The 14,112-nt window shown below is 40.7% G+C and overlaps 1 protein-coding gene across 2 annotated transcripts in view; it reads right to left on the bottom strand.

The window, feature by feature from the left end:
* Window positions 1–14,112, bottom strand: part of LOC122097505 (kalirin) — a 470,035-nt gene that overhangs the window by 227,172 nt on the left and 228,751 nt on the right. For both annotated transcript variants that reach the window (XM_042668072.1, XM_042668064.1), the window contains exon 5: window positions 9,227–9,739. In XM_042668072.1, coding sequence (XP_042524006.1) covers window positions 9,227–9,739 — 513 coding nt within the window. The remainder of the gene's footprint in view (window positions 1–9,226; window positions 9,740–14,112) is intronic.

Here is a 14,112-nt window from a genome sequence, read left to right as displayed (position 1 = left end):
AGCCACAGTGATAGTGAGTAGAACTACCTCACTTTAAATGGGAGAGTATTATTTCATGTGAGAACTGTGCACGCGCTGTGAAAGTAAAAGGTTAAAAAAAAAAACCTTGAATCAATCCCAATTCTTTACCTTTATTTTCTTGATAAAATGATTGAGGGTTAAGTCTCACATCTACAAAGAAGCTCCTTGGGACAAATCCTAAGCACAACTACTTTTCATCATGGATGTGGCTCCATGGATATTAACAGATATTTTCCATGCAGGAAGTTAAGATGCTCACTAGGCGCTGGTGGTACGCCTAGAGTCCTAGCTATTCAGGAAGCTGAGATCTGAGGAACATGGTTCAAAGCTAGCCTGGTTAGGAAAGTCTATGAGACTCTTATCTCCAAGTAACTACCAGAAAATCAGAAGTAGAACTGTGGTCAAAATGGTAGAGAGTACTAGCCTTGAGCAGAAAAGCTTAAGGATAGCATGTAAGCCTTGCGTTCAAGCCCCAAGACTGAGTCCCTCCTCCCTCTCCCTGAATTAGATTCTCCAACAGGAACCTTCCCAAGGGTGATGTGGAAGGGTAGCCACAGGCAGCCATAGATAACGTCCTCTACTCGGCACCCAAGAGCAATGGCAGATTCGTCTGGGAGATGCTTGACCATGGGGGAGGTGGGCATCAAAAGATCTTCTCAAGCTTAGTGATGATGATCACACCTTGGGCACTTCCCAAGCAGATGTTACACATGAAAAAATATAACATGCCACATAAGCACACGCCCAATTCTAATTTAGATGCTCTTCACTGGGGATTCGCCTTCAGAAAATGGGAATACTCACCTTCTTTTCTGAGCAGCTCTGGTGAGAATAAAAAGTGGATCTTCTGGAGAGACAGAGTGGGACAGCCTACTTTATTCAGAAATAAGAAACCAGGCAACAGTGGCTCACACTTACAGTCTTAGCTACTCAGGAAGCTGAGATCTGAGAATTAAGGTTAAGAGTCAGCTTTGGACCTAGGAGTTAACTAAAGAAATGTAGGACCTCTATGATGAAAGCTTTAAAATCTGAAAAAGGAAATAAAAGCAAAACTAAGGAAGTGGAAAAACCTCCCATACTCCTGGATTGGGAGGATTAACATCATGAAAATGGCAATACTTCCAAAGGCTATCTACAAATTCAATGCGATACCTACCAATATCACAACCTCATTCTTCAAGGAAATAGAAGAAGCAATCCAAAAATTCATATGGAACAATATAAAAAAGACTCCAAATAACAAAAACAATCCTTAGCAGAAAGAACAGTGCTGGAGGAATATCAATACCAAACTTCAAACTCTACTACAAAGCCCTAGTAATCAAAACAGCTTGCTATTGGCACAAGAACAGACCTGAGGACCAGTGGAATAGAACTGAAGGCCCAGAAATGAACCCACAGACCTATAGCCACCTAATCTTCTATAAGGGAGCTAAAAAAATAGAATGGACAGCCTCTTCAGTAAATGGTGCTGGCAAAATTGACTAAACACCTGTAGAAAACTAAAGTTAGATCCCCATATATCACCCTGTACCAGAATCAACTCCAAATGGATCAAAGACCTCAAAATCAAAGCAGACACCCTGAAAACATTACAGGAAGGAATAGGAGAAACCCTACGGCTCCTTGGCACAAGCTGAAATTTTCTAATAAAGACTCAGAAACACAACAAATCAAGGAAAGTTGGACAAATGGGATTGCATGAAATTGCAGAGCTTCTGCATGGCAAAGGACATAGCAAGCAAGATCAATAGAAAGCCCACTAGTCATACAACAGACAAGGGTCTCATATCTAAAATATACTTAGAACTCAAAAAATTAAACCTCCACAACAATAAATCCTCAAAGAAACAACTGCCCCATTAATAAGTGGGCTAAAGACTTAAAGAGAGACTTCTCTGAAGAGGAAATGAGAATGGCCAATAGACACATAAAGAAATGCTCAACTTCTCTAGTGATAAAAGAAATGCAAATCAAAACAACATTGAGATTCCACTTCACTCCAGTTAGAATGGCTATAATCAAGAACTCTAATAACAACAGATGTTGGAGGGGATGTAGCCAAAAGGGAACCCTATTGCATTGTTGGTGGGAGCATAAACTTGTTCAACCACTTTGAAAAGCAGAATGGACGTTCCTCAAAAGACTCCACATAGAGCTCCCCTATGACCCCTAATCCCAATTTTATGCATTTATCCAAACAATCACAAACAAAGCCATACTAAAGCTACCAGCACAACTATCTTTATTGCAGCATTATTCACCATAGCTAAGATATGGAACCAATTCAGATGCCCCTCAATAGAAGAATGAATCAGGAAAATGAGATAGATAGATAGATAGATAGATAGATAGATAGATAGATAGATAGATAGATAGATAGATAGATAGATAGATAGATATGAATTCTATGCCTTCATCAGAAAGAATGACACTGCCTCCTGAGTTAGGAAATGGTAAGACTTGGAAAAAATCATATTAAGTGAAGTAAGCCAGGTCCAAAGAAACATAGGTCCCATGGTTTCCCTTATTTGCAATAGCTAATATATGTATAGGACAAGCAGAAAAGGTCAAAAGCTATATACATATGACCATATAACCTGATGCTAAGCAAAATGAACCCAAGATAGGGACACAAGAGGTTTTACCTTTGTTGTTGTTCTTCTTAATGTACTTATAATGTACTATGTGATTATTTTGCTTCTTTTGTATGTTCTTCCCCCATGGTATTGTTACTGTATTTGTTTCCAGTGCCCTGCATCTTGTATATACATTTTTCTAATTTGGGAAGGGAAAGGGAAATAACAAAATGCTGAAATATGGATACAGAATGACCCATTGTAACAATGAGATGTACAAGACAGTATGTTGAAAACCAACTTTACAACTTTGTGGAGAGGGGGGAAGAGGAGGAGAAGTTGGGGAGGTGGGGAGGAAAAGGATTGTAGGGGAAATATAAAGGAAGGTGTAACAATGCTCAATAGGAAATATTACCTTGCTCCCGTAACTGTAACCCCTCTGTACAGTATCTTTACAATAAAAAATATATAAGAAGCTGGGAGGGTGGCTCAGGGGTAGAGTGCGTGCCTTGCATGTATGAGGCTCTGGGTTCAATTCTTCAGCACCACATAAAGAGAAAAAGCCAGAAGTGATACTGTGGCTCAAGTGGTAGAGTGCTAGTCTTGAGCTGAAGAGCTGAGGGACAGCGCCCAGGCCCAGAGTTCTGGTCCTGTGGCTGGTAAATGTGTGTGTGTGTGTGTGTGTTTGTGCATATATATATGCATATATATATATATGCACACACACATATACATATATATGAAAATGGCAAAAAAAAGAGTCAGCTTGGGCAAACAAATAGAAGAAACTTATTTTTCTTTATTATTTTCTCTTTTTGCTATTCCTGGAGCTTGAACTCTGGGTCTGGGCACTATCTCTGAGCTCCTCTTGCTCAAGGCTAGTACTATACCACTTGAACCACAACCATACTTCTGGATTTTTCTATGATTAATTTGAGGTAAGAGTCTTCTTTCCTGCCCTGCCTGGCTTCAAAACATGATCCTCAGATCTTAGCCTCACCAGTAGCTAGGATTATAGGCAAAAAGTTAGAAGTACAAGTGTGGTTTAAGTGGTAGTACACAGCTGTGAGCAGAAAAGATCCTGACAGAGCAAAAGAGTTTGAGTTCAAGTCCCAGTATCTGTGAAAAAAGGGAGGAGGGAAGGAAGGAAGAAAAAGGGAAAAAAAAGGTACCTCTAACTGTGTGCTAGTGCGCATCTAAACATGTTCCTTTACTATAAAGACTAGAGATTCCAGGGCCTATCTCAGGTCAAGAGGTCGATGGCAGAGCAGTGTCAGTATTTTCTGATAGTTCTCATTATACCAATATCTAGTTGGGCATCATGAGATGATAATGGTCTCAGATGGTAAAGCTGAGGTTTCTACAGTATGTGGGAAGTAGATATTTAGCTTCAAGGTCCTTTGTAACTCTACCATAGTAATATGCTATCTCAAGCACCTATGAAATGAGGTTATCCACTGAAGAGCCCCCTCTCTTTCCTTCCCCAAAGACACATCTACAATGGGTCTACTTAATGTCACACACATAGCCCCTACTAAGGATGAGGCCCATCCCTTCTCTTTAGAAATGGTTTGTTGTTGTAGGGCAGACACCTTCTTCTCATGGGTTCACTGGGGCAGCTGTAGGTACACGTATCTGTAAAACAAACCAGTGCAGAGAGCTACAATCTATGCTAGGCTAATGAACAGCAGCCACACCTGTACTCTATGAACACAGTGCTAGACAGCCATTTAGCTAGAGATCAGAGGGTGCCAGGCTGAGGCAGCAGTGGGTCAGCTTCCAACACTGTGCATTACTTGAGTCATTCGGAATTACCTGACACTCCCACAGATTGCTTCTTAATCCTCCCCATCACACCTAAGCGGTGATGTTCTATTCCTGGGAACTTCCTAACACAGGGTCTATGCTTAGCAGCCATTGAATAAATGAGTTAATACAAAGAAACAAGGGAGTATTGAGAGGTGTGGGTGATCTATGACCTTGATTATGACAATGGTTCCAGAGGTGTATGCACATGCCCAGTCTCAACAGACTGTATACCTTACATACATGCAACTGATTATATATCAATTATACCTCAATATATCAAAATATAAATAAGTTAATAGGTGCTGATGTATCTGTCTCTTTTATTAGATGTCAAACTGCTTGGGAACAGGAACTCTGATCTATTCAAGTGCCTTGAGTTTATAACAGTTGTTCAATATTGATTACTACAGAGTCCCTCCTCATTGAAGGTTGACTTGGGAGAGAAAATGGCTTTGTCTCAACCATCTCTAAGACAGGGAACACATGGGGCCATCACAGAGGTCAGGGAAGGTGGTGGGAGGCAGCTTAACTCCCCAAGACCAGTTGGTACGTGGGGAACATTGGGCTACCATGTAAGTCCTAGGAGACAAGCTGTCCTTCCATGGCTAGAGGAAACTCTGTATCTTCCTCTGTTACAAAAATAGAAGATAAACAGTCACTAGTCTCCTCTGACTGCCAAAAGCTTCCCAAATCTGGAGTTAAAGGCCTCTATGGCTGGCCAATCCCCTCCCCCTCAGGCTGAAACGTGGCTCACGGAGCAACTATTTCCTCACGCCCTTGTTTAGATGTGGAACTGCATACTCCACGCCATTACCTCTGACCCCCTCCCCCAAACACCAAATAAGTCAAAGGCTGAGGCACTTAGCTTGCACAGATATTTTAAATTAATTTGGAAGCAATTTGAAATGACTGTTTCTCCCCAGCCCCACACCCAGTGCATTTTCTGGGGCAGCTGGGTCAAGCTTGAGCGGCATTTTCACCAATGACTCAATGCCAAAGTATTCTTGAGCTGCTTTCTTCCCATCATCCTTCTCTTCTGTTTTTTTTTCTAATGTTTATTTTTCTCTCTCCCTCTCCCACCTCTCTTTACACACACACACACACACACACACACACACACACACACCTGTGCATGTACATACACATGCATATACACACATTTCTTTTTGAGGTCTAAGCACAACACAAAACGGGGCTCTGATAGAGTCCATGAGCAGAAATCAAGGATCATAATTTTGATAGGGAAAGAAATGCCTATATTCTCACTACAGCTTCCCTTCCATTATGTATACAGACAATAAACTACAAGCACACACATTTCCATGTCATATCAAGCTTGTTGCCCTGAACTATGGATTTTACTTATCACTATGTCAAAATTATGATACATATTAGACTTCAAGCTGATACGATTATTTAACATGTTAATAAAGGAGTACATATGTTACTGCCATTTTCAGACTTAGTAACTATATTTTAATAATTGCCTTCCAAGGCACATATATTTACATATTATATACACAATATGTAAACATATGTATATACATTACACATATACATTTACAAATATTATTCTGAGGAGTCCATAGGCTTCATTAGCCCAGAGGCTGATGGCTCACAAAGGGCAAGAAACCCCTGCTAAGAATGGGTACTAGAAGGCAGGACTTGTGTTTCTCTAGGATCACTGGAGTATGGGACAGGGAACTTGGGTGCTAATAGGTGGCCTTCAGAGGTAACATGAGGTAGGTCCTGGGAGCAAAGAGAGGGAGAGTAGAGTTATTAGATAAGAGCTTTGATGGGTTTTGAAGACAGACTAAAATCCTGGTTCTATCTAACCAGCAATGTTGATCTGGAGCAACTATTTCTATTTCTAGACATACTACTATACAATACAATGCTGGTTTGTTAGTTTTTGCTTTGTTGTTTGTATTTTTTTTTTTTTTGCCAGTCCTGGGGTTTGAACTCAGGGCCTGGGCACTCTTCCTAAGCTTCTTTTGCTCAAGGCTAGCACTCTATCACTTGAGCCACAGTACCACTTTCAGCTTTTTCTGTGTATGTGGTACTGAGGAATTGAACCCAGGGCTTTATGTATGCTAGGCAAGCACTCTACCACTAAGCTACATTCCCAGCCCCTGTTTAGATTTTTTAAGTACCAGGGCTTCATGCTGGCTAGGCCTCTGCTCTACCAATTGAGTCATATTCCCAGCCCTACCATACCACTCTTACCAGCAGGAATTGAAAGAGTATATGCATGGCAGCAATTACTTCCCCGTTGATGGAACCTGGCTGGCTCTAGAAGGATAGCCTTACCCACCTGGGGAGTTCAGAGGCTAAGGCATGCTGTTGGATTTGTTTTTGAGGCAGGCAATACTCTGTGTTCTATGCAGGTTTCTGATATCCTTGAACTTCAGAGATATCCCAAAGGGTCTCAAAATCTAAACCAGGCATAAGTACCTCTGTCTCCAGCTCACCAAAAGAGGTACCCCTACTGGGCTTCAAAATAGACTCATGACCCCAAATCAAGCAAACAGGAAGTATTTCCAACCTTCCAAGCACTAGTCAAAGGATTCTGCTTCTGGATTCATCGAGCATTTGACTCTTGGCCTTGTTTCTTTTTACCAGTGAGCAGTGCATGGAGTTCTATGGCCCAAGCTGCCCCTTACATGCAAGCCAGGCCAGTCAGACCCAGTGTCAGGCTACTGGTTAAAGAGTCCTGGAGAAGGTCAGGAAAACTCCTTCACATATCTATCTCAAGTGAGATTCAAATTTTCTGTGTAGTAAGGAATACATACACTTTAAAAATGACATAGACTGATTTTCTTCTAATTAGAAAAAAATAGAAAATACAGGAAACTTACACAGAAAAATTACAATTAATGGTAAGTTCAAAATCATTATGCATAAATTAGTATTATAATCATATCAAACTTTTTTATTGTGAAAATACCCTACAGAGAAGTTACAATTACATGGGCAAGATAATAAGTACATTTCCTATCAAGCATTGTTGCCTCCTCCTTTGTTTCCCTTTACCATCCCTGCCCTCCCGCCCACCCCTCCTGTTCGCGCCCCCTCCCCCCCCAAAGTGGTAAAGTTCGTTTTTCGACATAACGGCTTATACATCTGATTGTTGCAATGGGTCCACCTGTATCCCTATTTAAATGATTTGTTTTTATATCTTCATTTTATCACTTTAAAATGCCTAGAGATATTTTCAAGGTAGGTTCTTGAAAGACACAAAACTATTACATGAGATGCTGTTTGTAAAACTCAAAGGTTACTAAGAAATGACATAGTATTTCTAAGAATAGTATTATGCATTTAAATACAAGATACTCCCAGAAAATGGATTGAAGGGAGCGAGCTCATTTCACTCCTCTTAAAGGGTAGATGGCAGTAAACTCTTTTTTTTCTCTTCTTTAGCTTAGAGAGAATCTGGAGAAGTTACTTTTGTGTTCTTAGCAAAAAGGTACTAGATGCCATTCTTCTTTCTCACTTGCTCAGATCTTACTTTTTCCTGATAAGGAGAAAGCGTTGCAAATGTACTGTTGAGAAAACAATGTCTTATGTGACAAAGTGCCCCAAAAAGAAGTGGTATGGAAAGAACAGCCTTGGACTTAGAAACAGAAAACTGCCATTGTAGACCCAAGATCAAAAAGTATCTGTTCCCTACATATCAAGACAGACCACCAAATGCCTGATAGGAATTGAAGGACTATGAAGAATATGACTCCATATGTGTCAGTGCTTTGTCAATAGTATATTCCACTACAGAATCACAGTTACTTTTTCAATGCTGCAATGGCTGACAGCAGCTTGACCCACTCATTATGAACACACAGAGAAGAAGGGTAGAGAGCATTTTGTTAAAAGCATCAACTCTGCAGCCAGACTGCATTTCCAAACTTGGCAAGTTTCCTCATCAGTAAAGTTCCTTCATCAGTAAAATGGGATGATAATAGTCCATTTATCTCTTAAGATTCTTGTAAGTATTAAAATAAGGTAATATGCACATAGTACATGGTACATATTAAGTGCTACACTAATGTAAGCTGTAAGAACAATTTAATGATGGGGCATGGTGGTAGTGTACATCTGTAATCCCAGCTACTTAGGAAGCAAGATAAAGGAGGATCAAAATCTGAGGGCAACCCAGATAAAAAGCATGAGATCCAATCTAGAAACTAAAAGTTAAGGACAACACTGCTCAGATGACAGAGTGTTTGACTATCTAGTGTAAGGACCTTAGTTCAATCCCCAGTATAGACAAGACTAAAAACAGACAAATGAACAAAATCCCCAACTCCCAAAACAATCTATAGTCAGTGGAAAATATATAGCTGAAAATAACTTAGGCTAAAACATGCACTTCAAAAAAAGTTTTCAGGAAAACTGGAGGTGTGGCTCACGTGGTAAAGTTTCAGCCTTAAAAAAACAAAAACATTTTTTTTTTTCAGCCAAGCACTGGTAACTCAAGCCTATAATCCTAGCTCAGGAAGCTGAGATCTAAGGTTCAGGATTTGAAGCCAGCCCATGCAGAAAAGCCCATAAGTCTTATCTCCCATGAACCAGAAAAAAGCAGCTGGAAGTAGAGGTGTGGCTCAAGGGGTAGAACATCAATCTTGAGTGTAAAACCTAAGGGACAGCTCCCAGGCCGTGAGTTCAGGCTCCAGGACCAGCATACATATACATAAAAGTTTTCAACAAAACTTCTACTACCATGAGTCAGAGAGCTGAAATAGTAACTTCCATTACTTTCCCTAAAAAGCTATGCCTTCACCCCACCGGAGCATGACCTGAGTTTGTTTTCTTCCTACCTTCTCAGCATCCTGTTCGAAGAGCCGTAGCTGGAAGCACTGGTCTAGCTTGAGCTTGCGCACATGCCACATCTGGTGTAGGTGCTGCCGGGTGGAGTGCAACTTGTCTAAGAGGCTGGTGATCTTGGGTACCAAGCTCTGAAAGTCGGCACTGCCTGGGATGCAGTTGCGCCCTGAGAAGCCATCGCTGCAACGGATGCACTGCAGAAGCCGCTGCCCCTCCCGGTCCAACTCCTCCACTGGGGCCTTCAGCACCTTTTTCTTGAGCTGTGTATGCTCATCAATGAGCCTCCGAGAGCCCTCCACATCCACAGGGAACTCTTTCCGGGCCAGCATCTCCTGTAGGTCCTCAAGGCGTGAGAGCAAGTGCACTGCACTGTTGAAGAACTCCTCCAGGGAGAGCCGCAGCTCAATCCACTCCTCGTGATTGTAGTCCAAGGAGCCATCAAATTCCTCTGTCAGTTGAGAGGGGTCCACCAGCTTTGTAAGGCCTTCCACAGATACCATGCTCGTCTGGGAGGGGAAAACATGAGCAAGAGTCTCAATATGTGAGGTGATATGGGGTCAGGGAACCAGGGCAGAAATAGGCAGAAGAGAGAAAGGCAAAGAGAGAAAGAGAAAGAAAAGCCTGCCTGGCTCACACCTGTAATCCTAGCTACTCAGGAGGCTGAGATCTGAGGATCACGGTTCAAAGCCAGCTCGGCAGGAAAATCCGTGAGACTCTTATCTCCAGTAAACCACTAGAAAACCAGAAGTGGTGCTGTGGCTCAAGTGGTAGAGCACTCGCTTTGAGCTGAAGAGCGCAGGGACAGAGCCCAAGTCCAGAATTCAAGCCCCAAGACCGACCAAAAAAAAACAAAAACAAAAAACGAAAGAAAAGGAAAGCCCACATAGCAATGACTATAGCCCACCTGGGAAAGGGAGAGTATGATTCTACAGGACCAACTGGTCAGAAGCCACAGATCAGTCAAGGTCAGCAGTCAGCAGTTCCTATAGATTGACAACTACTCCCACAAGTCTTTCCACTGCCCACATTCACACCTAAGGAAAGGCTGTCTTTGTTCCATGTTCCTTTCATCTTCCCTCCCTGACCTAAAACTGGGTGTCACAAGTTCACACCTGTAAGCCTAGCTATTTAGAAGGCTGAGGCTGGGAAGATAGTTGTTCCAGGCCAGCCTGGGCAGAAAGTCTATGGGACTTCATCTTAATGGAAGAAAGCAGGACATGTTGAAGTGCACCTACCCTTCCAACAACTATGAGAAGCCTAAAATAAGCAGATCATAGTTCAGGTGCATGCCTGATCAGGAAGCAAGACTTTATCTCAAAAATAACCTGCAAAATAATAGGGCTGGAGGTGTGGCTTAGAAGCAGAGTGGCCTAGCAAATATAAGGCCCTGAATTCAAACTCCAGTACTGACAAAAGAAAAAAAATACACTAACTCAAAACCAGGTGGTAGGAAGGGCAGTCAGTTTTATATAACTCTAGCACATAGTTTCCATCCATCCTGTGTAGGAAACCACCTGGCTCACCAGCAAACACCTTTTCTCTTTCCTTTCTATAGGGTTTCAGGCTTCTATTCTGGCTGGCAAAGGAGAAGCTATAGAAGAAATATCTGGGTTTGGGTTCTGGCCCTATACTTAACTAACTACATGGCCTGGGGAAACTTATTTGCCTTCTCAAAACTTTAGTGCCATCCTCTACACAGTGGAGATCAAACAGTTTGAACATCTCTGCTCTGGAAATCCAAAATCTGAAATGGGTTTTGGAGTCTTTGGGTTTCAGATGTAAAAACTGTTTACCGGGAAGGTCAACCAGTAAAGAACATTAAGATATTCCATAATCTGAAACACTGCTAGCCCTGGTCACTTTGAATAAACACTCAACCTGTTCATACTCTCTCATAGTGCTTGCTGTGATTAAATGTTCATATGTAGAAAATACACAGGAGGCTGGACATGGAGTACATGTACATGTTTCATCCCTGTTAGCCCTCACCAGGATGTGTTGAAGGGTGGTGTCACTACTTGAACTTGTAAAAGCAGTTTGTCCCTATGGCTTGCTGCTCTAAGCATCTCTTCTTCTGTCCCTCCATCCCTCTCCTGGGATGGAAGAAGGACTTGCCATAAGTAGAAAGGATGCTATCAAAAAATAAAAAGGAACAACAAAAACCTACCAGACTAACTCTCTTCCTTGTCTGTTTAAAATCAGAATCTGCATTTACAAGATCCCTGGGGCACTGGTGAACAGTAAACCTTGAGGAACCCTATTCAGAGCACTTTGTCTTGAAATTTAGCTCAGCTTACCACTTTCAGGGAGTCCCCAGGAGTTACTGAGTGCTTGTAGAAAGAGCCTATGCTCTCTCTCCTCCTAAACACAGTGTGCAGTGGGGATTCTGCTGTTTACAAGATAGTGTTTTATACTCATACCTCAGGGGGAGGCCCCTAGCTGTTTTACATACCTCTGGTTTAGAAGGTAGAGATAAGCTAGTTTAGTTTGAAGGCAAGGAAGAGGGGATGTGAAGGGTAGCTACACTGAAGGAAAAGTTTGGAAACTTACTGGAAATATTTTTCCAGTCTCTTCAGCATATAAATTCCATAGGCTTGTCACCACTAGTATAGAAACAAATCAAAAACATTCCAAACATTTCCCTATAGGACCCTACCATTTAGTAGGGCACTAAGAGAAAAAGACTGTCAGCTGGTTTTATCCCATGACACATTTCTTGGATTATTGACAGAGTGTGAACTTTCTCAGTGAAGTGATTTTGTCATTCATCTTACTCCAGTTGTAGCCAACTGGGCCCACCACCCTATACGTGGGTACTCCTGCCCCTTGGAGACAATAGTTTTAATGAGAAGTTGATAAAAGATTTAAAAAGTTCTGCCTTTACAACACATTCCTGTGCACACCCATGCATGCACACACATGTACATGTTCATTCGCACACATATGAACACACATGTACATGTGTATACCCACACATGTATGTGTATACACATATATAGGCATGCACTCACATGCAAATATACACAAAGAGAAAGATAACTTGGCTGGATAATTTGGCTGGAACAAGGTTGCTTAAATCTCTGATTTGATGTGTTGCCATTAAAATTTCTCAAGGGACTCATAGTCTCTCTAGAAAATTTAGTTAAAAACAATGCGTTGTTCTTCTGATTATAAAAATTATTCATCATTCTTGAAAGCAAATGAAAACATAAATGAAGTAAAAACCACTCATTACCCAGTCACCTTAAATAAACCACTGGTAGCATTGCCATGTGTCTCTGTCTTCATTATCCAGCCACCTTAAATAAACCACTGGTAACATTGCCATGTGTCTCTGTCTTCTCCACACATACACTGAAAAAACAAATTCTAGTCAGGTGCTGGTAGCTCACTCCTATAATCTTAGCTACTCAGAAAGCTATGGTGTAAGGATTACAGTTTAAAGCCTGCCTGGGCAGGAAAGTCTGTGAGACTCTTATCTCCAATTAATAACCAAAAAGTCAGCAGTGGGACTGTGGCTTAAGTAGTAGAGCATCTGCCTTGAGCACAAGAACTCAGGGACAATGTGTAGACCCTGAATTCAAGCCCCAGGACTAACATACACATGCACATGCATACGCACACACACACACATCACACAAATTCTAAACTACACTGTTCATAGTGCCTATAACCTGCCTTTTTAGAATCAGTATACCATGAACATTTTGTGATAGTAGTTTCTAAATATAGATTTAATGGTTTCATAGTATTTGTAAGCAATATCACCCAAATTAATGCATCCTTAGGATGTAACCTACATATGCATGTATATATTGGTATATTATGTATGTCTGTTTACATATGCAATGTTTAAAATATACTATGATGAACAACTTTGTAGACATCTTTGGTTTGTAATTTTAATTAACTTTTTCATCTTTTTGTTTTAGTTAGGTTTTATACTAAGAATATTTTCTTAGGAGAAAAATTACTAGATAAATGGATATAAACTTTCTATGTTTTAAAGTATTTGTATTAACATAAATTGTACCACAGAATTTCATTGTGATGTTTATATAAATGCTTATAATACACTTTGTTGAAACTTTCCTCATCTATATCTTACTCTTCCTTAACTACTCTCTCTTCTTCAACTGTTTTAGTGGGTTTCATTATGCTATTCTCATACACGTATAAAATGTACTTTGATCATACTTACACCCATTAACCTTCTTCTTTTTCACACCCCCTTAAAGATAGTCACCTTTTTACAACCAAGTATTACTGTCTAGATTCCTTATACAAATGAAAATATGCAATACTTGTATATCTGAGATTGGATATCTTGCCCAATGTGATCATCTCCAGTTATATTCTGGATGGATAAAAACATTTAAAGTGTTTTTAAAAAATTGTTATTTTTGTTTTTGTTTCAGTGGTACTAGGGTTTGAACTCTAGGCCTTACACTCTCTAAGCAAGTGCTCATTTGAGTCACACCTCCAATCTTTTCTGTTTTAATTTGTTTTAGATAGGGTGTTGAACTTTTTTTGGGGGGGTTAAGTTTTTTATTGTAAAAATACTGTACAGAGGGGAGGTCTTGTACTTTTTGCCTTTGGACTACAATCCTCCCATTTCTGCTTTCTGCATAGCTAGGATCATCAGCTTGTGCCACCATATCTGGCCTCCTAAAGGCTTTTTATACAAACTGGAAAGAAGCTCTCAGAAATAGTTATTCTAATGTATAAACCTAGCACAACTAAACATAATTTTATCTAATAATGTTGGCTTATGGACCATCTCTTGAGCCTCTTATTCTTCCCCAACTGTAACTCCTAAGGCCAACAGAGCAAAATAATCCTGAAGTCTCAGCCCTTGACATCTTGTAAACTGTAGGAT

Source organism: Dipodomys spectabilis, unplaced genomic scaffold (assembly GCF_019054845.1).
Source record: "Dipodomys spectabilis isolate Male_0828 unplaced genomic scaffold, ASM1905484v1 ptg000017l, whole genome shotgun sequence".
Taxonomy (NCBI): domain Eukaryota; kingdom Metazoa; phylum Chordata; class Mammalia; order Rodentia; family Heteromyidae; genus Dipodomys; species Dipodomys spectabilis.
Note: the sequence above shows the minus strand (reverse complement) of the source record. Positions and strands in the feature narration are given on the sequence as shown.